General features: G+C 38.8%; 3 protein-coding genes across 5 annotated transcripts; 1 reads left to right on the top strand and 2 right to left on the bottom strand.

Annotated features, from left to right (window-relative positions):
• Positions 1 to 1110: 1110 nt before the first annotated feature.
• On the bottom strand, positions 1111 to 1790 carry LOC116618412. Its single transcript, XM_032382017.2, has 2 exons — positions 1447 to 1790; positions 1111 to 1317 (listed from the first exon to the last, which is right to left on the bottom strand). The coding sequence occupies exons 1-2, from the start codon at positions 1773 to 1775 to the stop codon at positions 1308 to 1310; spliced, it is 339 nt and encodes a 112-aa protein (XP_032237908.2). The 5' UTR covers positions 1776 to 1790; the 3' UTR covers positions 1111 to 1307.
• Positions 1791 to 2203: 413 nt separating this feature from the next.
• LOC5512640 (ras-GEF domain-containing family member 1B) lies at positions 2204 to 20638 on the bottom strand. 3 transcript variants are annotated; one of them, XM_032382013.2, is made up of 27 exons: positions 20526 to 20638; positions 19270 to 19355; positions 18154 to 18252; positions 17599 to 17633; positions 17309 to 17396; positions 17168 to 17218; positions 16824 to 16877; positions 16677 to 16751; positions 16297 to 16386; positions 15680 to 15757; positions 14934 to 14972; positions 14757 to 14794; positions 14564 to 14657; positions 14437 to 14484; positions 14150 to 14239; positions 13998 to 14060; positions 8418 to 8489; positions 7406 to 7501; positions 6662 to 6764; positions 6361 to 6401; positions 5802 to 5918; positions 5489 to 5562; positions 5364 to 5391; positions 4993 to 5049; positions 4506 to 4572; positions 3877 to 3949; positions 2204 to 3518 (listed from the first exon to the last, which is right to left on the bottom strand). In XM_032382013.2, exons 2-27 carry the CDS (start codon positions 19333 to 19335, stop codon positions 3488 to 3490), a joined length of 1767 nt encoding a protein of 588 aa, XP_032237904.2. In that variant the 5' UTR covers positions 19336 to 19355; positions 20526 to 20638; the 3' UTR covers positions 2204 to 3487. The 3 variants fall into 3 exon arrangements, with proteins under 3 accessions (XP_032237904.2, XP_032237905.2, XP_032237906.2); XM_032382014.2 differs by lacking the exon at positions 5489 to 5562 and having other exon boundaries at positions 5364 to 5429; positions 20526 to 20627; XM_032382015.2 differs by lacking the exons at positions 2204 to 3518; positions 3877 to 3949; positions 4506 to 4572; ... (1 more) ...; positions 5364 to 5391; positions 5489 to 5562 and adding an exon at positions 5599 to 5691 and having other exon boundaries at positions 20526 to 20627.
• LOC116618410 (neuropeptide FF receptor 1-like) lies at positions 8815 to 13925 on the top strand. Its single transcript, XM_032382016.2, has one exon. The coding sequence runs from the start codon at positions 11370 to 11372 to the stop codon at positions 12471 to 12473; it is 1104 nt and encodes a 367-aa protein (XP_032237907.2). The 5' UTR covers positions 8815 to 11369; the 3' UTR covers positions 12474 to 13925.
• Positions 20639 to 21677: the final 1039 nt, after the last annotated feature.

The raw sequence follows: 21677 nt of genomic DNA, 5'->3' as shown, positions 1-21677 counted from the left end.
TTATGTCTTCATTTCATCCCCGTCTCTCCTTAGACTTCAAAAAAAAAAAACATTTAATAGTGGAGGATCGTCAAATTCTGTCCATTTCTTCTTGTATATGATGCCAATGACTTATTATTGCTGCATTCAGATCTGGTACGCATTTACCTATAAAGGAAAGGTGTATTCGTGATCAAGCCATTGACCGGCCTTGAGAAGTACCCACAACCCAAAAAATTCTTAAATGCAAAATAAACAAAACAAGATGAAGATACTAAGGCATCATAGTCTAAGGGATAAATGGTCTTAAAGATATGCATCAAACCAAGGTGATAGTAACTAATCTAAGGCGAATAATAGCACAGGCTGTTTGACAAATTTCAAATAGAACAAGGTAAAACAGCAGAACTAGCCCTTTTAACAAAACGTGCAAAATTCCACTCAAGAGAAAGAGATCAGCGAACACAGCTCATGACATAAATAGATACCTTAATTCTGATCCTGCCTACGGGTCCACTTACATTGCCTCAAAACACAGTGTCCACTCGTTGAAGGCTTCTGAAACCATTATGCTGACATTATTCATGCACAGCATTCTGGGAGATCCGTAAAAAAAATTACAAGGGGAGGGCCAGTCAACACTCCTCTCCTCAAAGTCAGACCGTTATCTTTTAAGACCGTCCTTTAACCAAAGCCAAACAAATCAATTCCAGATCATACAGACCCAGAATAGCAGTTTTAACACAGCTTGGTTTCAGAAAAGGCAGCATTTTGGAGAGCTGTGGTGATTCATTAGAAAATGAATGATTTTCTCATCCAGGCAAAGCCAAAAAAAAAAAAAATCCCAATAAATCCACTTTTGCTTGCAAATATCCATAAGCAGGCACTCAATTAAGCCCAAATAGAATAGCTGTATATTTGATCAAAGTGACAAGCAACCATCAACTTGTTCTCGCAATAGCGCAGCGACGAGGGAAAGCTAGGATCCCGCTAGGATACCGCTGACTAGGAGCAGCGGTGTTTGACTTGACGGGCTGTAAAAAACACAACTTAAAATAGGGGGGGGGGGGAGTACCAGTTTTCGGTCTTTTTTTGTAAATTCAGCTCAAAAGTAGTCATCAAGTCATCGAGTTAAATTGCATTTCTTTATTGGATGAACATGCCGTTGACTTTGACACGAACATGAAACTGTATGTCCAGAAACTACTTGCATTGTATTTCAGTTTAATTTATAGCTTGTACATTCCTACATCTTTGTATTGCATTCTAGATGTATGGTAGAGAGTTTTTTATTTGATGAACTGACACTTAATGACTTGGTCCCAAGGCTAGATAAGGCTACAAGGAAAATAAAACAGAACCATAAATTAGACACAAACGTTGCCACAGATACACACACAACAGAGACGGATTCACAACGCCAATTCTAGTAATACAATATGCAATTCAAAATGACGGAAATCATACCGAGATTCCCTCTCTTGCATCTCCTTCCTTTGCTTGGCATCCTTTTGCCTACTTGGCCTCTGCGCCGTTTGCCTTCTCGGGGAAGGTTGTGCTTTGCCTTTGACTGGTCGGAATGGTTTATCGTTAAGTAACTCCAAGACTAGAGCGTAAAGCATCCCTAGATAGCCCAAAAATACGACGATCTGCACAAGCCATGAAATATCCACGTTGAGTATTGGTAGAATCATCTTGGTAATGTGCCTGTTGACACCTGTGTTAAGCTTCAAGTGGAGTTCAAGGTAATATGGTAATACAGGAGTTTCTGCTGGTGGTCGCACTGCTTGGGGCATCTAGTATTGTGTTATTGAGTCACAAGTGTAGTTTTATGTACACTGCGTATTTATTTTTAATGGGTGTTATTTTTTTCAATTTATATTTTATACGCTTTTTATTGCCTCGTCTTACTTTTCCTGCGCTAGTAATCGCCTTCTTTTGCAACCCCAAAATGCACCTTTTTGCACGTTTATTTACAAACACATCCGTCATTAACTAGAAAAGATGTTGACAAAAAAGACTTTCAGCCTCGGCCAGGCTGAATAACTACCCATCAAACTGCGACTCGCGCAATGAAGCAGTTTATAGGAACATGAAAAGTCATTGCTCTTCCAATCTGCGTCCACCATGGAATTTAAACTTTATTCAAGAAAATTATCTTCGTTTCGCTCCTCTTTATCTAAACCCCTCTTTATATACGGGAACATAATGACAACTACCAGCGTTTCGTGCATTGGGTTTATTTAAAAAAATCGATTCCATGAGAGAAAATTTATATAGTGACATTTCTAATCATTGAACAACTATAACAGTATTATCTTTGGCCAGGAATCTCCCTGTTTTGGCTTACCGAACTCTTAAAAAAAAATTCACAGAAATAAGAGACTGCACAAAGTCAACATATAAAACCTTTCAATACTAAACAGCAGCCGAGTGAGTGTCTTTATTGAATTTTTACAATCATGCGGGTTTTTTTTTTATGACACTCAAATAAATTAACATGAAAGTATAAGGCTTTATAAAAGTATTCTTGGTGTTCGGCCGCTTGTTGGTGCTGTAGTCAGGTATCGCTGTTCCAAATAAATATTAAAAGAGGCATATGAAACCGGTCTATTTGATGACAGTTTGTGAATGCAATGCTCCAAATCAGGCAGTTGTGAAATATCAGGGAAGTCTGAGAACACTCTACTTTTTATTAGAACGTCTGCATTTTAGAACGCATCAGAAAAATAAGTCGGATTTTCTGCTATCTAACCCAACGCATTGTTGGGTTAGATAGCAGAGAGTTCGACTTATTTTTCTGATGCATGCGTTCTAAAATACGTTCTTATAAAAAAAAGTGCAGTCGCCTCCAAAAGGCCTCATACACAGACATTTAGTAGCCATCGAGTTATTCTTTTTTGCAGGCTGGTTAAGTTTTCGCTGGTATCAAAGACCACGGGAAACCAGCAAAGAAGGAGTTCAAAAACACGCCGCGAAACAGACGAATCCCTCCGTAGCATCATGCGCAGATGCACCCCTGCTAGGTACACTCAAATATCCAGGTCGCGTTTATGTTCTTTTGCGTTCTTGTTTGTTTGTGTCCTCGTTTTGTTAGTGGTAAGCTGCTACGAACCCCGCTAGCAGGGTAGTGCAGATGAACTATCCGTTAATAAACAGGGAAACATTTGGATTTTTTACGTCTTGAATGGAAAAGTGGAAACCTTCAACAGCGACGTCTCTGGATTCGATTGAATGCAATGTCTGGAGAATATGTATAAAAGTATAGGGAAAGCAGACAACAGACAATACAGAAGTCGAAAGATTCCAACGTTTCGGACTTTAATTTCAATCCTTATTCAGGTCGGCTTCTAAAACCCTTTTTTGTTTTAGCAGCCGCCCTGATGACGTTAAAGTCCAAAACGTTGTAATCTTTCGACTTCTGTTTTGTCTGCTTTCCCTGTACGATTTTCTACGTCTTGTAACACTGCTCTGAAGACTAAGGTTCTGGAGTGCTGTCAAGCTTTTGTCACCGTTTGTCGGCTTGCTTCGCTGTCGTTCTGCGAGGAAACAGGCGGAAATAAAAAGATATTAACGACAAACGAATGGCCAACTGATATATTTAAACTTAAAGAGTGTCGATCAACCACTCCTCTGTTATTGTTTACATTTAAAAATAAAACGGTTTCTTTGCAAGAATGTGATTAAATTAGACAAAAGAAATTGATGCGGTTAGCGTAAAATGGTTTAACCAAGGGGCCAAGAATCAGGGACCATGCTAGATGTGTTCAATTTTTCAATACTGTACCGCAATATATATTTATGTAATATCTTGATCAGTTCTCTATTTAATATTCTCTAACTGTTCGGCCTGTTTTTACAGAGATAAGAATATAGTTTTACTGTTTTTCAACTTACTTGAGCGATTTGTGTCTTTCTTTTTCGAAAGGTGTATCTGGGACTTCTCGATCGTACGACACATACGCTAGATCTGTGGATAGTCAAAAAATTGCTTTGAGAAAACGTCAAAGAAAGTACATACACCCATTTCAAATTAGATTGCACTGAGAGAATATGATGTAAAATGGGATAACACATAAATGACAAAACTCAACACTCTTCTGAAAACTTATGCTGGTGCTTGTTTCGCAAAATCGAGAATTTGGACCTGAAAATTTCATTTTGCGTTACTATAAAAAAGTTCAACAAATGTTGTTTTAATTCGTATTCCAAATACTTCCGAAATTTTACTGAAGACCTAAATGCCTATTTCACTAGGGAAGTAAGCGGAGAGGTAAAGGAGGAGACGATTATATTTCCTTCGCATGTGAAAATCAACGCAGAGATTCAAGCGATGGATGGAGTGGTATGGAACAAAGAAAGGAATGAAACAGCTTGCGTCTACTTCGCGCAGACCCCCATTACCGGATAGTCTCTGACGACTCCGCTCCCTTTTCCCTCTCCACTTCCTTCTAGTAGTAAAAAGCCGTCTTTAAGTTGCCATGTCATTTACTTACTATCTCCCGATTATCATGTCATTTACTTACTATCTTCCGAGAACACAGGGACCGTCATCAGGTAATTGAGTACTGCTCGGTTACGTTCATATTTACACTGAAATAAAAACACACCCGATAAAATGGCAGCATATGGCTAATTAAAGGCCAATTCACAAAGGCAGAGAAGAAAGAGAGGATATAAATGTTTACAACAATCAGCAAGAAGACGGAGCGGAACGGGCGAATTTTTTAACGCCCACTTCAAGATAGCGGCCAAATATTCAGAAAATTGCGCTGGGATTCCCTCTCCGTTTCCGTTTCCTTTGCTAGCGAGAAGCCGGCTTATGAGGCGGAACTAAAAACAGATCGTTGTTCCAAATTTGGTCAAGGTTCATGCAGACAGCAAAGTGGGAAACGCCATCTTCAAACAACATCCAGCATCAGACCATATGTTTTAACAAACTGAACTTAATACTGCTTAGCGAAAGTATGCCTTTTCCCGAATGTTGTTTTTTGAAGGGTGAATAGAGCTCACCGTCGCTTCTTTCCATGATACGAAATCCGTTATTAGTTTGGAGAGCTGCCAGAATTTCTAGGGAGTTAACACGGAGAAGCGTCAGTGCACTTGAGTAATAAGGTAAAACATAGGTAATAAGGTAAAAGACAGGAAATAAGGTTAACACGGGGAATAAGGTAAAATACGGGTGAGAATCACTTGTCTTGTTGTGCCTATACTCGGATTGATTTTTTGTTTTCCGTTAAAAATCATCGGAAATTGATACGTAACCGACCGTAGCAAACTGGTGACATTGACGTTTTAATCTGCTATACAAGTTTCGACTTCCCGATATGTTTCTTATGAATGCAAATCAAAGTATGATATGCCAGACCAGATAAAAGGCTTACCTCGAAATTGATATATCCATTACTATGTCTAGAGGTAAAAGAATAACAACCGCTCATCAATACCACCTTAGAAAGAAACAAAACTGATTTGGTGCAACGTCGATAGCATCTTCCGATTAACTTACCTATTGGAATAGCCTTCATTAAGGAAATACACGTCCTTGATGAAGAGACCAAAAAATGGTATGACATATTCATTCTGGAAAAAAATGACCAAAAATTGATATTTATTTACGCCTGCGCAATAACTTTAAGTTAAATATGAGCCCCTTTCCTGCCTCCCACCTAACGTCAACATTGCCCAGGCTTCATGTTTGTCTTCATATCCCTAAGTAAATGAAGTTATATAGATAAACATAGCTAAATATAGATACAGCAGAGCCCAACTAACTCGAACTCTCAACCAGTGACATGCCCTTTTCTTTGCATTGTTGTTACCTTGTCGCTCTTTCTGAGATGCGCAGCCTTAAAGGACGCCCTGTACGCTGCGAAATTGGACGCAGGATTCATTTCACGTTCGAGACGATCAAACTTTCGATTTTTCACCTTGGACCACTGTGGAATATTCGGATAACTATGAAACACGATGTGTTTATCAGGGGAAATGCCCATAGACCATATTATAAGCTGAGGATGATGAAAATGGATAACTATGAATCACGATGTGTTTATCAGGGGAAATGCCCATAGACCATATTATAAGCTGATGATGATGAAAATAGATAACTATGAATCACGATGTGTTTATCAGGGGAAAATGCCCATAGACCATATTATAAGCTGATGATGATGAAAATGGATAACTATGAATCACGACGTATTTATCAGGGGAAATGCCCATAGACCATATTATAAGCTGATGATGATGAAAATGAAGATAATTATTGTTGATGAGGAGGATGTTGAATAACACTGATCATTATCACGAAGAAGATGAGACTACTTTTATCATATAAAAAGATATCAGATAAAAAGATTACGAACAGCAATTAATTACCGTTTTCTTTAAGCGTGCTACAGGACTCATATTGATTCCAGCTGAAAGAAAACCGCACAATAAACAAAAAAAGATTCAAGGGACACAGGACCAGGAATACAGTAAAAAAAAAAAAAACAGCGATCGTGGGACCTTGGGAGTTAGTATTAACAAGGTCTTAATATTCAAATGGCAAGTTCCTACTTCAACAAATTGGATTCTTGCATAGCCTTGCAGCTGCATCATGATGATGATTTAAGAAAACAAGGACCTGCTTCTTATTTTCAGGTGTTTGTGCCACATGTCTACAATAATCACACACCAATGATAGCCATGGCAGAATTGAAGTTTCCCCTGTCGTAACAATCCGTGGCCACCTCGATAAAGTAATCAATCACCTTTGCCCGGACTTTCTTGTTATGACCCTGTGATAGTGAATATAAGAATATAAAATATAAGATTTATAGGCCCTCCCTATGGCACTGATTTAGGGTGTGGAAGAGGACATCTAAACAAGCATCAAACATGGTATCTCACAGAGGGTTTGTGATTGTGTGAAGTATAGGTTACGTTATAACGGAATTCTTTTTTCATATTGATGAAATGGTTCTGAGTGTAAGAACGTCAGTATTTTAAAAATGCAATTTTCCGTCAACACTGAACAATATTCTATTTTTATTCTTTTTTTCATATTGATGAAATGGTTCTGAGTGTAAGAACTTCAGTATTTAAAAAATGCAATTTTCCGTCAACACTGAACAATATTCTATTTTTAATCTAGACAGAGCAAATTTTCGCTACTTCTTGCGTTGGCGGCCGGGAACTTCTTGGGTGAACGCTGTCCACATAAAAGAAAAGTCTACAATAGACAAAATAAGTATATAAAAAGTAAGTCAACAAGTTGAAAACCTACAAGAGCTTCGAATCTTTCGATGAATCGTGAACTATAGGGTTGTCAAATACCTCTATCATCCTTAACCTCCTTCATAGTAGTATACATTTACAAAATAGGAGTCTTTTCAGTTGAAAGTACAGCTTTAGTGACGTCATACCCATGGTCACTTACCAGACATATTTCCGTGGCGACAAGGTAACCAAGCCTGTTGAACCATTCCACGTACGCCTCTAAGCTGCTGGTCCTCTTGATGTAGCTGAGAGTGGACTGGAACCGAGCGTGACAATGTTAGAGTCGGGTGAATATATTTAGCTTTGATATTTGTTAATTGCTTATTCCATTTCATTTCCGCGTCTTTGTGATGTCGCGAGTTGCCCGATTTTCAGGAACGTGATAGAGTGTAAATTTAGTATTCTTCACAGGACCTTTATTGCCGACTCCAAAACTCGACAAACCCCCGCCATTAGCCTGCCCTCCGGCTCTCCATTGGGCTTATTCGGAGTTTCGGAATTCTGTGACGCACAAAAAAGCACGAGACGGGAGTCCGAATGGAAACAGGAATTTCCGAATAAGCCCACTTTGGAGCCGGCTAGCAGGCTACCCCGCCATGCCACATTAAACGTTGGATACTTATATTCGCTTTCATGCCGCGTGTTGTCATTTACGGAAAGGTCTTTTGAGTATTTAATTCAGCGGTTCAACAACCGCTGTACTATAATCAGCTTTACAAGAGTACAAGAGTACATATTATTCTCTTCTTCATAACATGATGATGAAACCCCCTACGGGATAGTAACTTTTTTATCGCCTTCCAGGACTGGGCTACCTGTGGCATCATTATAAAAGGAAGGGGACTTAAGACTCTTAAGACAACTGTCCAAGCCCTTTTTCTTGATATACCACAGGATAGGCATTATTTCTAAAATTTCTAAAATGATAAGGAGCTTATCGTTGTGCGGAGGAATTTAAGGATTGCTCCCCGATTTTATAAATAATACTTTGGGATTGTAAAAAAAATTAACAACCCCCAGGATTTCAGTATAATTCATATGAACAATAAGTTAAGAGCCTCCCTTAGAGGGCCATTTTATTTTCACGAAGCCCCCTCCCCCCGCCCTTTTGTTTCTCTCCACTCCCTTTTTTTTCGAAACAAGGAGGCTAGACATTGAGACATGAAGCTCACCTTGAAGTCGGCTTCATCGCGGGGAATGAACGTTTGTACAAACTCCTCAGGTCCGATATTCGCCAGGCGTTCCTGGTGCAGAACCCAGAACATTCGTTAGCTGGTGACTTCAGGCAATAACAACGCGAATAAAGCCCATATTGCACTCACGTTTATAATAAAATGTAGACAACAAAACAGGGAAAGCTGTTTTTAGACACGGACAAGGAAGGTGTGGGGTGAAGAAGAACAGGGACTACAAAGATGTTGTTAGTGGGAAATTATAATTAAAATGTCGAAGACACTGGCATTATCAATTGAAAACTGTTGCAACTAAGTCCAAAAATGATAAAATCTTTGATGTGGTCACTAACTCTCAGTTTAATATAATAGTTCTAATTGCCTGTCTCATGACAACAGAAATTCGCAGCTCTGAAGAGGAATTTTAGCTCTGAAAAGGGATTAAAAAAACACCTCCCATACGTCGCATTTGCTAGACGGGGACTTATATATAATAAAAAGTCATAATAAAAAAATGGCCGTTTGGCGACAGGTACACGCAGCCTCCCTTGGTAACACGTCTATTTCAATTAGTGCATGTAATACAATTTTTAATTGCTTTAAAGCAAAAACATACTTTTTTCTTAAGCCGATCATATAATAAGCAATGCACCAGTGAGAAGTGCTTTGTATAAAAAATAATTGAAAAAAAACATTCTACTCCTAGAGTGGTTATCGCTAGCGGCAAAGGGCAAATAGGTTAATTAATTTTAGAAAAGCCAAATTGCCTATTTTGTGGAAAAAACGATCAAAATTGTCATTACAGGATAAAATAATAAAACTGTATGCAAAGCCGAAAAGAGTTCCTAATTTAGAAAATATATATTATAGACGGAAACTTATGTACCCACAGGAACTGACCAGTCAGAATTAAACAAATAGCACGCCCGAGTTTCCTAAGTGGACAACACATAACGAATCTTTTTAGCCATTATGTCAAGGGCATTATTATATTTCCAGTTGAAGCTGACATTGTCATAAGCGACTGCTTATATTAACACGCTTTTCCGTCGGCATACTAAAATATATACAATCACCGTGGTTATGACTGTCGAATGCCACATGTTTTGAGTGTAAGTCACGTCTGCAACCTTGATTTTTAAGCGCTTGCATGAGTAGGATGAACAGGTCAGCCGCCATATTGGCAGCAAATTACCAAGTGAGATAAAGCTGGCTGATTTGGGCAACCTGCTGGATATTTTTTATTGGATTTACGTCAATGCAGTATAAAAACTTGTTAGCTTAAAGTTATTTTGAGATTTCATGTGGACATAATTCGTCTTCCCAATATCGAATGAAAGCATTTATAAAGAAGGTGTGGCAAATAGGACTCTTTGCTGTTGTTAATTTGTTCGCAAAGGGTGACCATTCAAAAACATATATTTATATTTCGAGAGTGTGGCCCAGCTTTGAAAAATGTAAAAAAAAAAAAAACACTTTCAATCGAGGTGCAGACAATTTGAAAGAAAAAAAAGAACGGAATGAGTCGAAAATGATAAGGCAGTCTCGTTATGAAAAGGGTTAAACTTATAGCTAATTAAAATATTATTGGAAACGAAAAGAAAATACCCCTGGCAGCTGGGCTATTGTTGTGACGTTATAACCATTCTGAAGTAGCTATACACTTGTGGGAAGCCGCAAGATAATTGGATAAACAGTTGGGCATTATCGAATACCAGCATTAAGTGCACAACCCACACACCGGCAGACGGTTAGACTCAAACAACCCAACCGCCCTCACTCTAAACATGTTGCGATTAATATCTCCTACCAGCGGGTTTCAAAAGCTTATATATTACTCTTTATATGATTGGAAGCACTTAATTTCGTAGATATCGTCGTTTAATGAAGACAAAAACACCCCACAATTGTACTGTCGTGATTCTATTGTCAATAAATCTAATAGTCTGAGAAGTATGTAGGTATGGGTGACTTAATACCCACGGTGCATGTTCACAAGTAGAGGGAAATCATCAAAATGGACGGTATGGAAGTTGATCGCTGCACGTAAAGCAGCTGGCCCGTGACTCCCAAGAGTGTTTAGAGACTATTATCTCATCTGCCTACCCTTAGTGCGAACACCGATCAGTAGAATATGAGAAGACGTGCCTATCATTAAAGAATTCCTCAATTTGACAGCAAGCCAGAGAATAATCGGAGCAAACTGCGAATCGGATAATTAGGGACACAGCCTTTTTTTTTACTTGAGCTCAATTTTGTACTTAATAAAAAGAGTATTGGTTATTTATTATTGGGAGGTAACGGCGGAAACGGTAAGCTAACGTAAAAAAGGGCATTAAAGGTATATTTTGTGACGCGGTTGCATCTTTTGTGCTTATCCTATAGTAAATCGTACTATTGCTATTGTCCACAAATAGATGGAACAGTAGAACAGGTGGAAGTTAGTTAAGGGGGTACAATAGCCAAAGGGTTGAAGTTTATTGCCAACTGACAAAGCACGCAAAATCAGACCCTTTTTTTCTGCCCAGACGCTGGAAATAGGAAAAAAAACCGCTTCAAACTAAATCATATTCCTTATTATTCTAGTCAGAATTTAACGATCAGGAGCTAAGAGCTGGATTATAGCTTCGATAAGAAACTGGATTATATCTTCCGTGAACTAGAGAAAGTTTTGTACACATTGGTGTTTGATAGGCGTTGCAATGGATCATCGGTTATTTCGATTTAGAGAAATATTTTCAAGGCGCAGCACGAGCTTAAAATTTCAAACGAAATCATCAACTAGTTTACGTCAATGGTAAAAACAACGTTCGAGCCAATTGCATATCTACACTTGGGGGGTGATTAATTAATGCAAATGGTTTGATATAAAAATACGCGAACCGCGCAAACAAGACAGCGCTATCTTATAGACTGTCCTGAGTAGCGAAGCGGGAATACTTCTTTGAGGGAATGGCTAATAACACCACGATACCCGGGCAGAATTTCTGTGGATTTGGCGGGGCGATGGCAGAGACAACCGAATTGAAAATAGCAGCCTTTGTTCTGGTCATTATAGTCTCGCTCCTGGGCAATGTTGTGCTGTGCCTCGTGGTTTACAAGAACAAAGAGATGCACAGCACCATCAACTACATCATTGTGAATATCGCAGTATCTGATGTGCTGGTGCCGGTGTTTGCCCTCACGAGGCAAATTATCGAGTTATCGAGTGGTTCCCTGGTCTGGCGCGTGCGCGGTCCGCTTGGGAACTTCTTCTGTAAGTTTGTATTCTTCGTTTCCGACCTGTCGCCTATCGTGTCCATCACAAGCCTGGTTTACCTATCATCGGAGCGACTCACAGCCGTATTTTTCCCCTTCAAAGCCTCCCGCCTTAACTCGACTTTCCGCAAGTGTCTTATTGCTCTAACCTGGTTTATCGCGGCCGCTTTCTGCTTGCCACATTTCTACACGTTCCGCTTGAACGAGAGCGACTGCTGTATAATGAGCTGGGAGCCCGCGTTTGAAAACGAGGCAGCGCGTGATGTGTACATCTCGCTTCTTCTGACACTCTTTATTATGATCCCTTTTGCGTTCATGATCGTCGTCTATATCCTCATTTTGTACAAGCTGCGCGCTAGCCCCGTCAGGTTCAAACCCACTAAGGCCGTGAAACAGAAGCGTGAGCGTATTAACCGGAGCGTGACTCTGTTATCGTTCGGTATCGTGCTTGCTTTCGGCGTCTGCTGGGGCCCCTACTTCGGGGTGTTGACCGTGGTGAGCTACGGGTGGGAATGGGAGTTCTCTAACGCACCAGCAAACTGGGAATCTTTATGGTTTGGAGCGCAGTTCATGTGCTATGCAAACACCGCAGTCAACCCATTCCTGTGTCTGCTCTTCATGAAAAACTACCGAGAGGGGGTAAAGAAGCTTTTTGCAGCGTCTAAAGGAATTCATAACAGCGGCAAAGACACTCGTACAATTACCACACGAAAAACTTCACAAGGAGGCGGCTGGAAGAGCAAACAGAAGTCCTCACGACATGGGCAGACATTGGAATGTCACACTACCATCGTCTAGTCTTGAAACTAGAGTATATAGCATAACCATCGTCTAGCCTCAAACCCAAAGCATTTACAAGTCTAGATATTGGGGTTTTACACTACCACCGCCTAGCCTTAGCACTAGGGTATATATCATAACCATCGTCTAGCAACCACGATATGGGTGAATATTGAAGTGTTAAAGTACCAACGTCTAGACATGACACTAGAGTTCCAAAACATAACCATCGTCTAGCCTCGAACAATTATAATTTGATCAAGCCTCAAACCTCAAGTTTGACCACCGTAGACAGCGACCAAAGATTCCATTTCTACTTCTGGAAGGTCATGATACGGTCATGATACGGGCAAACATTAAACAGGAAAGCTACGGGACCTTCGTCTAGCTACAAATGCACCTTAATGGCTTCCTAGTGATAACTTATTAATTTACACGCCCGCAAAAAAGGCACCTTTTGTTTTCGCACACCACTCTAACTTGGGCGCCTTGATAACGGAAAGCGGTGTTGGATTCTAAGAGACGCGCATTCGCGCCGCTATCGTGGCGCCAATTTAAAAGTAAGTAAAACTTCAGCCTGCTCGTGGCTCATTTGAACCCATTCTGCAACTGAAACAGCTCAAGTCTGTTTATAAAGTGACTAGTAATACAGGGAAAATTGTATTAAAAATGACGAGAGTTTGGAATATTCCAAACAAAAATAAAACAGCATCGTCACCCAAGTTGGATCTGCGGACTTAAAATATAAATAAAAACTGGATACATCATTAAGAACACGGCTGGCAAGCCTTAGATGTACGACTCATAAAACAACTGTATATAGGGACCGCGCCCGTCATGGTAGATTCGTCTTTGAAAAACACTGAGACCATATATAAATACTTTTTTCTGTTCATGAATCCTTTTAAAGAAGCATGCAGATGTTGATGAGCCACAGGTTAAACAAGTGAACGTGGGCGACCGTATGCAGCTTGAAACACTTGGCTTTTCCCATGAACACTACTAAAAGACCTAAAGGTAGTATATAGACAGCCTAAAAAATACAAAAAAATGCACCAGATCTGAATACGGTAAGCTATCAGAAAATATATCCCTTTGACCAAATATGAGCTGTAAACTAAAGAGAAACAACTCTTTGAAGTATAAAAGTAGTTTAGAAAATATATATCTAGAAAATTTATAGATATTAAGCACTGGAGAACTCATGTATCTTGAAAATTGATAGATATTAAGGACTAAGGATATTAAGGACCGGGAGTGATAATGAATTAGACATATGCCTAAGACATGTACCTAGAAAATTAATAGATATTTAGCAGTCGATAACTCGTGTATCTTAGAAAATAAATAGATATTTAGGGCTTCGAGAATGATAATACAAAAGACATGTGCCTTAAAGCAAAAGGTTTCAAATAAAACAGCGAGAGGATGTATTATTGTTGAATACAATAAATATATAGAAAACTAAAAGTCTTAATCTTAAAAGGTATCAATTATTTATTATTTGTGTCAAACTACGTTCAATAGCACAATGAGACGTACCAGTTCAATCAAACTCAGTTGCTGCGCCATGATCGTTGGACTGGAGCATACTTCCAGTACACTCTGAAAAAAACAGGGAATTTTCAGTAAAGTTTTTATGAAGCCACTTTTTAAAGAAGATTTAATTTGCTAAGATGAAAGATGTCTGTTACCTTGTAGTGGCTGGAGGTGGTCAGCTTTCTGTCTTCGACTGCTGCTGTTGCTCTACTTAGTACTTCGTCATATTTGTCCAAAGAGGCAAGCTAAAACCATCAAATGCGACTTTATTTTTTTAGCCAACACGTAGCCACTTTCAAATCTCCAAGCATACTTGGGAACGTGCCATTTTTTAAGTGAAGCCCAGTGAAAAAACACACACAAATGTAATTTCAAAATAACATTTACAAAAGTCTCTATATTATGTAACTAACTAAAGAAGTAGGAGGCAATGAGCGCGAACCTTTTTGAAAAGAGACTGCGTGGTATCTCCAACAACTTTCCGATGTTCCTGTTAGACAAATTAGATTAGGTCCAAGTAAAATTTCATGGGAACTAGAGTCTTCCAATGTGAAACATACTTTACTTACAGCGCTTAGAGTGCCGCAGTACGTGGTAATGTCCTTAAAATGCATCATCATAACTTCGTCTCGAAAGTCATTCGTGAACGTTTCGGCCCATTCGCTAGAAAAAAAGTATTTATTTTTAACATGTAACACATTTTTTTCACATTTTCTAAGGCGAAATAATAAAACAAGCAGATCTTTCTATATCAAGATTTACCTTAAAAGTTGGAGAAGATTGAATGCAAGTTTCTTAGTCTAGAAATAGACCAAGATAAGATCGCTGAACAAGATTTACAAGAAAACGGAAACCGAACATGGTGGCATCATGTTAATCAACAACAAAAACAAATTTTGATAAATAAACTTAGGAAAAAATGGTTCCAGAAGCACTTACATTATCAATAGACAAGTCTTTCATCCGACTAGCTGAAGCCTGCAAAGACAAACAGATACGTTATAGCGTGTGTCATGAATGAATATGAACGCAAGGAGGCGGAATCAAGTTGCGTTTTGCTCATGACACGCTATGGACGTAATCCGTGGATTATAAGAAAAACGCACCAAAAATAAGATTATATTTCTCTTTTTATGCAAAAACAAAACTTATATTTAATAATTAGTAAACAGCGCGCGCTCATTGACGATGTGCATGTGTACTATAATCGACAACTCTTCTCGACCAATCAGAGCTTGCGTTTTACTATAGTATTTTGGACAAAAAATCAAACGTTAAGTGAGCCGAGATCGTTATATCGGGGTCTCAGTGTTTTACTATTGTCCATGTCATTTTTGGTGTGTAAGTATATCCCCATTGCACGTTATCGTTTGCTATTTTTGCGTGTTTGATAATAAGCAAGTAAAATTATAACCAACAAACAGTACCAACATTATGTTGGCCGAAATAATCAGCATTTCTGTCTAGCTTAAAAATAGTTCGCCAACTTCCCCTTTGTCTTGTGATTGGACGAGTATGTTGAGTGATATTGGTCAGGTTACCACGGTAAAAAGAACACTCTACAACTCTTGACAGCTTTCCAGTAGCCTGTCTCAAGGGAGGACAGTGTCACGAAGGTAGAGACACTCTTATGTTTCTCAAAAATTCGCATTTACAGGCATTACTTCGTCAGATAAGATTTTTACCTGCGAAACTCGGGATAGGAGATTTGGCGGTGGTATGAAAAGGCGGCAACACAATAGGAATGCAAAGATAAAGGTGCGCTGAAAAAAAAAAAAAACAACTAAAATATTATTTTATCATCATCACCATCACTACCACGAACACAAGTCTCATCATCCCCAAACGATGTCCACCCAAAATGTACGTTATGCACAGTGAACCTGTAATGCTGAGGAACAATTAAATGAATACATTATAAAATTGACGCAAACATTCGATTTACCAGAGGGATGAAACGACAATTATAGGTAAATAGCCAGAGAATCGTAAAATAAAGTTTCACTGTATAATATAAGTCCAAGTGTCGTTTCAAGAAGATGAAAGAAGAGAACATATATAAGGTACAATAGACGAAGCAATCCAGGGGCATACGAAAAACTAGCAGTATAGCATGCCTAGCAAGGATCAGTGAATGAAGAGAGAGGGGGGAGACGATGGGCAAGGTGCTAGGAGAGATGGAAAACCGATCGCGCGCTAGGAGAGACGAAAACGAGGCACGTGCGCTAAGCTACAGGAATCATTATAAAGAAGTTACAATAAGCATCTGACATGCAATCAGCCAGTGTATATTGCAACTTACATCTGGGTAGTAAGTAGGAGTAGGGACAAGTCTCTCAATAAGTGCATCGAGGCTTCCAGACATCAAGTGACCATTGTCAAATGTCACACGCTATAAAAGGAGTTTTCACATCAATAAAATTATTCAAAGTAGGATCTTGGCTTTGACCCCAATATATGGAAAACAAGAAGCTTTTTGTTACCACTTGAATCGTTATAAGCTGATGGTGATTAAAATATTCCTTACAACGATTTGGTACTGTAATAAGTACACAACATGTTGCTCTAACATAAATTATTTTTTTTTAATCCATATAACAAAAATCTGTTTCAAATTGTACTAAAAGATAATCAGTGAAACGGCCCTTCTTATTTCATCCTTACTGATCTATTGCTACATACCCCATTCATACTGGAGACAGAGGAGAGTCGAGGGCCATGGAATGCTGATAAATCTGATTGATTTATGTTGTCTTCCTGTAAAACAAATGATATTGTAAGGTAAATACCATGAGAACTGAGAGATACAATCACAACCATTTAACATACCCTGTCATCTTCTGTTCTTTGCAGGTCACCAACAACAGTTCCAAAAATTGTTGGCTAGAATTTAAATAAAATAAAAAAATGTCAAGTACATCTGTCTTTTTTTCTCTTTTAGAGTTCCCTATGGTCTGCATTCTTACTTTTTGTTTGGCTATGACCAAACCTATTATGGGATTTAGAAAAGAGGGGTCTAATGACCCTTTGAAAACCAGGGCTTTAAATAGGACAAATTTGGTGGCTTTTTTTAACAGTTCCGAGGTAAGTGAATTATTGAGGAACCCCACCCTACATTTTTTCTCTGGACATGCCCCTGCATAAGTTTCCCAGAGTAATGAACTAATTCGTACCCTTGCTTTAACAGTCTGCTTAAAGCCGAGAGAAGGCAAACTTCTGGTTGACTGTGAAAGAAAAGCAAAAATCATTGAAGTTGATGATAATTGAAAGGTGCAGTATGTATTTTGATGTGATATATATAATATATATGATACCTTTCTATGTTTTGAGGTCCTTCTAAGAAGACCCCTGGCAGCTTCTTCATACTCCTTGGTAAGGCGATGATGCTGAGCAGACAAACGGCTGGTAGATAGATAGAGCACAGGATCATTTGAGACACCAAAAATTACTATTTTTTTCAGCAAAAATACTCTGTTTCCTGGGAGGTAAGAATGCTTGCAGGAAAAATTTGTCCATGTTGTGTTTGTGATTCTATGTCACAACACGCAACAGGATGATAGAAAAAAAAATTAAATTTGATTTCATTATTATTAAAAACACTTACGCATAAGTTGACTTCTGCTGTTGCAACTCTTTTGTCTGCAAAATAATATAACACAAGTATAAATTACATATGTAAAGTACATGACTTTAACTAAGCCTGGCATTTCCCATAAGGAAATACCACATCCAGGGTTCAAAATAGCAGCTGGCTGCCGGCGAAAGCCGACTGTTTTCTTCGCCGGCTCTTTTTTTCTGTATTCCCCTCTTATATTTTGAGTATGCAGGCTTTTTTACCAAAATCCACAGAGTTGGCAAAATCTAGCAGATTGAAAAAAATATTTTGAACCCTGACATCTTTTACAACAGATACCAGTCACACGTGGAGAGGGAGGGAAGAAATCTCAGATACACCCTAACAAAGGGAACACAATTTGAGCTAGCTTGTGAGGTAAACGCAGCCTTCCTTTATTCAACCACACACCACAGAAATCCCAGTTTCCAAAAATTTCCATTTCGGTAAATTAAAATTAATAACATCAAAATGTCCCCCCACCCCCCCTCCCCTCCCTGCTATCCATAATTGATTCTTATTACCTTTATTATCTTTTTTACTTACCCCATCAATGCTGGCATTTTTGCCATCCTCAAGTTCTGATTGAAACAACTGCAGCTGAGTGAGCTTTTTCTTCTCAGCTTCAAGGAGTTTCGCAGTGACCTATTGGTTAAACAACATAGTAGGGAAGCTAATTAGTCTTAACAGTTAAAATGCTAAAAAGAAATACAAGGGGCATATTGCTCTTTATCTGTTCCTTAGTGCTGTCATAAATTCTGATTAAAACAAAACTCCTAGGTGCATACACCACCTTTGATGGCTAAGAATAGTCTTCATATAGATGGATTGGCAAAAAAATATACTTTTCTTATGATATGTATGTCTATGCATCCCCTCAGAAAATCCTGGCTATTGTACTTTGGGTGTGGTCAACAGAGGTTCTTACACCTAAGGATAGCAAATTGGGTGTGGTAGAAGGAATTTTTAACCCTAAGAGATAGCAGAATCAGAAAAAAGTCAAACACCCACTTAGGAATAGCAGATGTTCTAGTTTTATACCTTAAGAGATAGCAGAATTGGAAAAACCTTAAACAAACCCCTAATAAGAAAAGCAGTTGGTCAAATTTTATACCCTAAGGGATAGCAGAATTGGAAAAATTATTCAACACCCCCTAAGGAATAGCAGTTTGTCAAAATTTTATACCCTAAAAGATAGGATGATCACTGTCTGCTTTTCTGGGGGGTCACCCCACCCCACCCCACCACCTCCCCCCAGGGCCTAGTTATACCCACAAGTTGGCAACTTAAGCCATTTGAAATATTGGTCCCCCCAGCCAGTAATTGTAAAAACAATTATAGGGGAACGGCTAAGGGTGTGTCTGTACTCCTCCCTCATCCCCATCTCTGTATTATGTTCTCCCCCCATCCCCCCTTCAGTAGAGGCCAGCTTCTACTTTGCTTTGAATAAAATATAGGCAATAGCAAAATAAAAAACAAAATATATTCAATATTGGCTTGCTCTCTCAACCTTTTGTACATGCTATGATACTTTGAAATATCCCCTTGATTTTCCCTTAAGGGGGTATAGGTGGACAGCCTGGATGTGGATTCAGTCTGATTCTAAGAAATTGTGCATCACCAGCATTACCAGTGATGAAATATAACATGTGACATCCTCACCTCAAGCTGAACCCCAAACAGGCCCTGCCCAAGGTTCTCTGCCCCAAACATTTGGGCTGCAGCCATTGGTAATAACTGTTGATCAGCTGGAAAATACAATAGCCAGTGTACTAAGCCCATGCTGTTATTTGTTAGTCATGGTTTTGAAGTGCTCTTTATTTCGCCTAGAATCATTCTAGCAATCCTGCATGCAACAAGTAAACCGGTCACCTTTAGTGGGTGTCTCTGAACTTGACTATAAGTACCAAGAATGCACTGCACATGCAATACATAGAGGGAACCTGGTATTAAAGTAGCTATCTATAATAACCAATTTCCAATATAATTTTTTTTTTTGATGATGATAAAGAAAATTTAAAAAAAATGTATAATTTGTGCAAAATTAAAATGTACATAATAACGATGGATGTTTTAGAAAGATATTCTAAATTTTGTTTAGGACAGAATAAACAATGGTTTACTGGCTCTTTAGCAGTTCTATGACTTCTACTTGAGTGTACTTGATGTGAATTTACAATTACGTGAATTATGCACGGTCACTGAGATTCATAAATAAGTTATACCTTCGGTATTTATCGTTGTTTACTATAACATACTAACATGTGTAGATTTTAAAACTTGGGTTTTATTAATTTCAAGTTGTAGTATCAGGTAAATACCTGTATATAATAAAGCAGTTAATGGCTATATTTCATTGAATGTGAATAAACATATAGTTGAATTTGATGACCAAAGGATTTGAAGGCAAACATATCGGTAGGGTGGTTATTGAGCCCTGGTTACTGACAGATTAGAATATAAAACATCTTCAACAAGTATAAATAAATTCTAGGATTTTCACGCAATTATTGATTACATTTGATCTCCATTTTTAAACCAGTTGCCAAAATTATTCAGATTGTCTAGACTAATTATTATTATGGTATGGAGTGATTTTTATCAAGCTAGAATTAATTTGCTAGCACGTTTGATTCATCACAATCTCCAAAATTTAAGACATCCAATCCTTGTCCATCGATAAGATAGATATATTAGTATCAGTTCAAGTAAGTAGCACAGTAATTCCTGAATACACAACTTAACTAAAGAAGAAAACACACAAGAATGTTTGTCGTGAACTGATCTAAAGTCCCAAACAAAACATTGCAAAGCTTCGCGGGATGCGATCAGACTGGGACAGAGATCGCGTGAAAAACGTATCATTTTGATCGTATTACACATTCAGGAAAATCAAGAGTTCGATAATTAAAGCCTACCGTTATTTCAGTGCTGATAAGGGGATATTACGCGAGTTTTTCTCACTTAGATGCATGGCGCTCAAGTTGTTTTGTCCAACATGCAAAACTCTGTCAAATGAAATAATTGTACCAGACTAGGGGGGGGGGGGGTCGCTAGTTACCAGGCCCAGGACAAGTTTCACCCGGTTCACCCCCGTCCCGTCGCATCGCCCGTCTGTCACTCAAAACCAAAACGAAAAAAAAAACACACACACACACACACGCACCACACACAAAAAGACAAAAACTCTCATTAGCAAATCAAGGCCAATTAAAAATAATACGACGAAGCTCTTACCCTGGAAGCCTGTGAACTTTTGCTCACCGATTGATTATTTCGTTTATTTGTCTGTTATCGATTTTTTTTGGGACGGTTAGAGAACAATATCCCAAAAAAAAAAATGAAAACAAAATATTAGCCACGCTAGCCTGCCTAGCAAGGGAAGGATGAGGGGTCGGCTGCAAGCGCTCTCTTTTCCCATCCTACATTCGCCCCATCGTTCTCTCTAGGCGAGTGGGGTTTATCCTTGATCTTCCCCAGCTCTTTGCGCTTGCTACGCAGGCTTAGCCACACAAGTCGCCACAAGTTTTTTCGTGAGCGCCTATAGGCGTCTGCCTTTGCGAACCTTCCAAATTATCTGTCTGACGCCCTAGAGAATGTTCAGAGGCGTGCGCTCAAGATCGCTTTCCCAGGTAGTAGTTATGAGGACTCACTTACGCTTGCAAAGCTTCCAACGTTGCACGAGCGAAGAAATATCGCATGCCAGCGATTCGTTTCCAGAATCAAACCAGAGAATCCTCTTTTTCCTATCATTAAAGGGCGTCGCATTACGCATGATCCAGATCTCAGATCTAAATCTAAATCTTATCAGAGGCCTACTAATACGAGTCGTTTCAACGAGTTCGTTACTGTTAAATATGCTAATTACATTTGATTAAATGTAGTTTATTGTATTGCTTACTTGTATCTCTGACTCACCTGTAATCCAGTCTATACTGCGAAAGGTTGAATTAAACTCATTATTTCGTTGGCTAACAATATTCGCTGGAAGTCATGTTCTTCTAACGACACTGTTTTTTTTTTTATAAGAACGTCTAATTTTCAGTTGAGACTAGGACGTCCTTTTTTGG

Source organism: Nematostella vectensis, chromosome 3 (genome assembly GCF_932526225.1).
Source record: "Nematostella vectensis chromosome 3, jaNemVect1.1, whole genome shotgun sequence".
Taxonomy (NCBI): Eukaryota; Metazoa; Cnidaria; class Anthozoa; order Actiniaria; family Edwardsiidae; genus Nematostella; species Nematostella vectensis.
Note: the sequence above shows the minus strand (reverse complement) of the source record. Positions and strands in the feature narration are given on the sequence as shown.

Coding starts and splice junctions, on each gene's coding strand:
- LOC116618410 (XM_032382016.2), top strand. CDS start 11,370: ATGGCTAATAACACCACGATACCCGGGCAGAATTTCTGTGGATTTGGC.
- LOC5512640 (XM_032382013.2), bottom strand. CDS start 19,335: ATGGCTGCAGCCCAAATGTTTGGGGCAGAGAACCTTGGGCAGGGCCTG. Junction 16,387..16,676: donor CTGTCTCCAGTATGAATGGG/GTATGTAGCAAT, acceptor CTCCTTTTATAG/CGTGTGACATTTGACAATGG. Junction 6,402..6,661: donor TTCTGCCATGGCTATCATTG/GTGTGTGATTAT, acceptor GTTTTCTTTCAG/CTGGAATCAATATGAGTCCT.
- LOC116618412 (XM_032382017.2), bottom strand. CDS start 1,775: ATGCCCCAAGCAGTGCGACCACCAGCAGAAACTCCTGTATTACCATAT.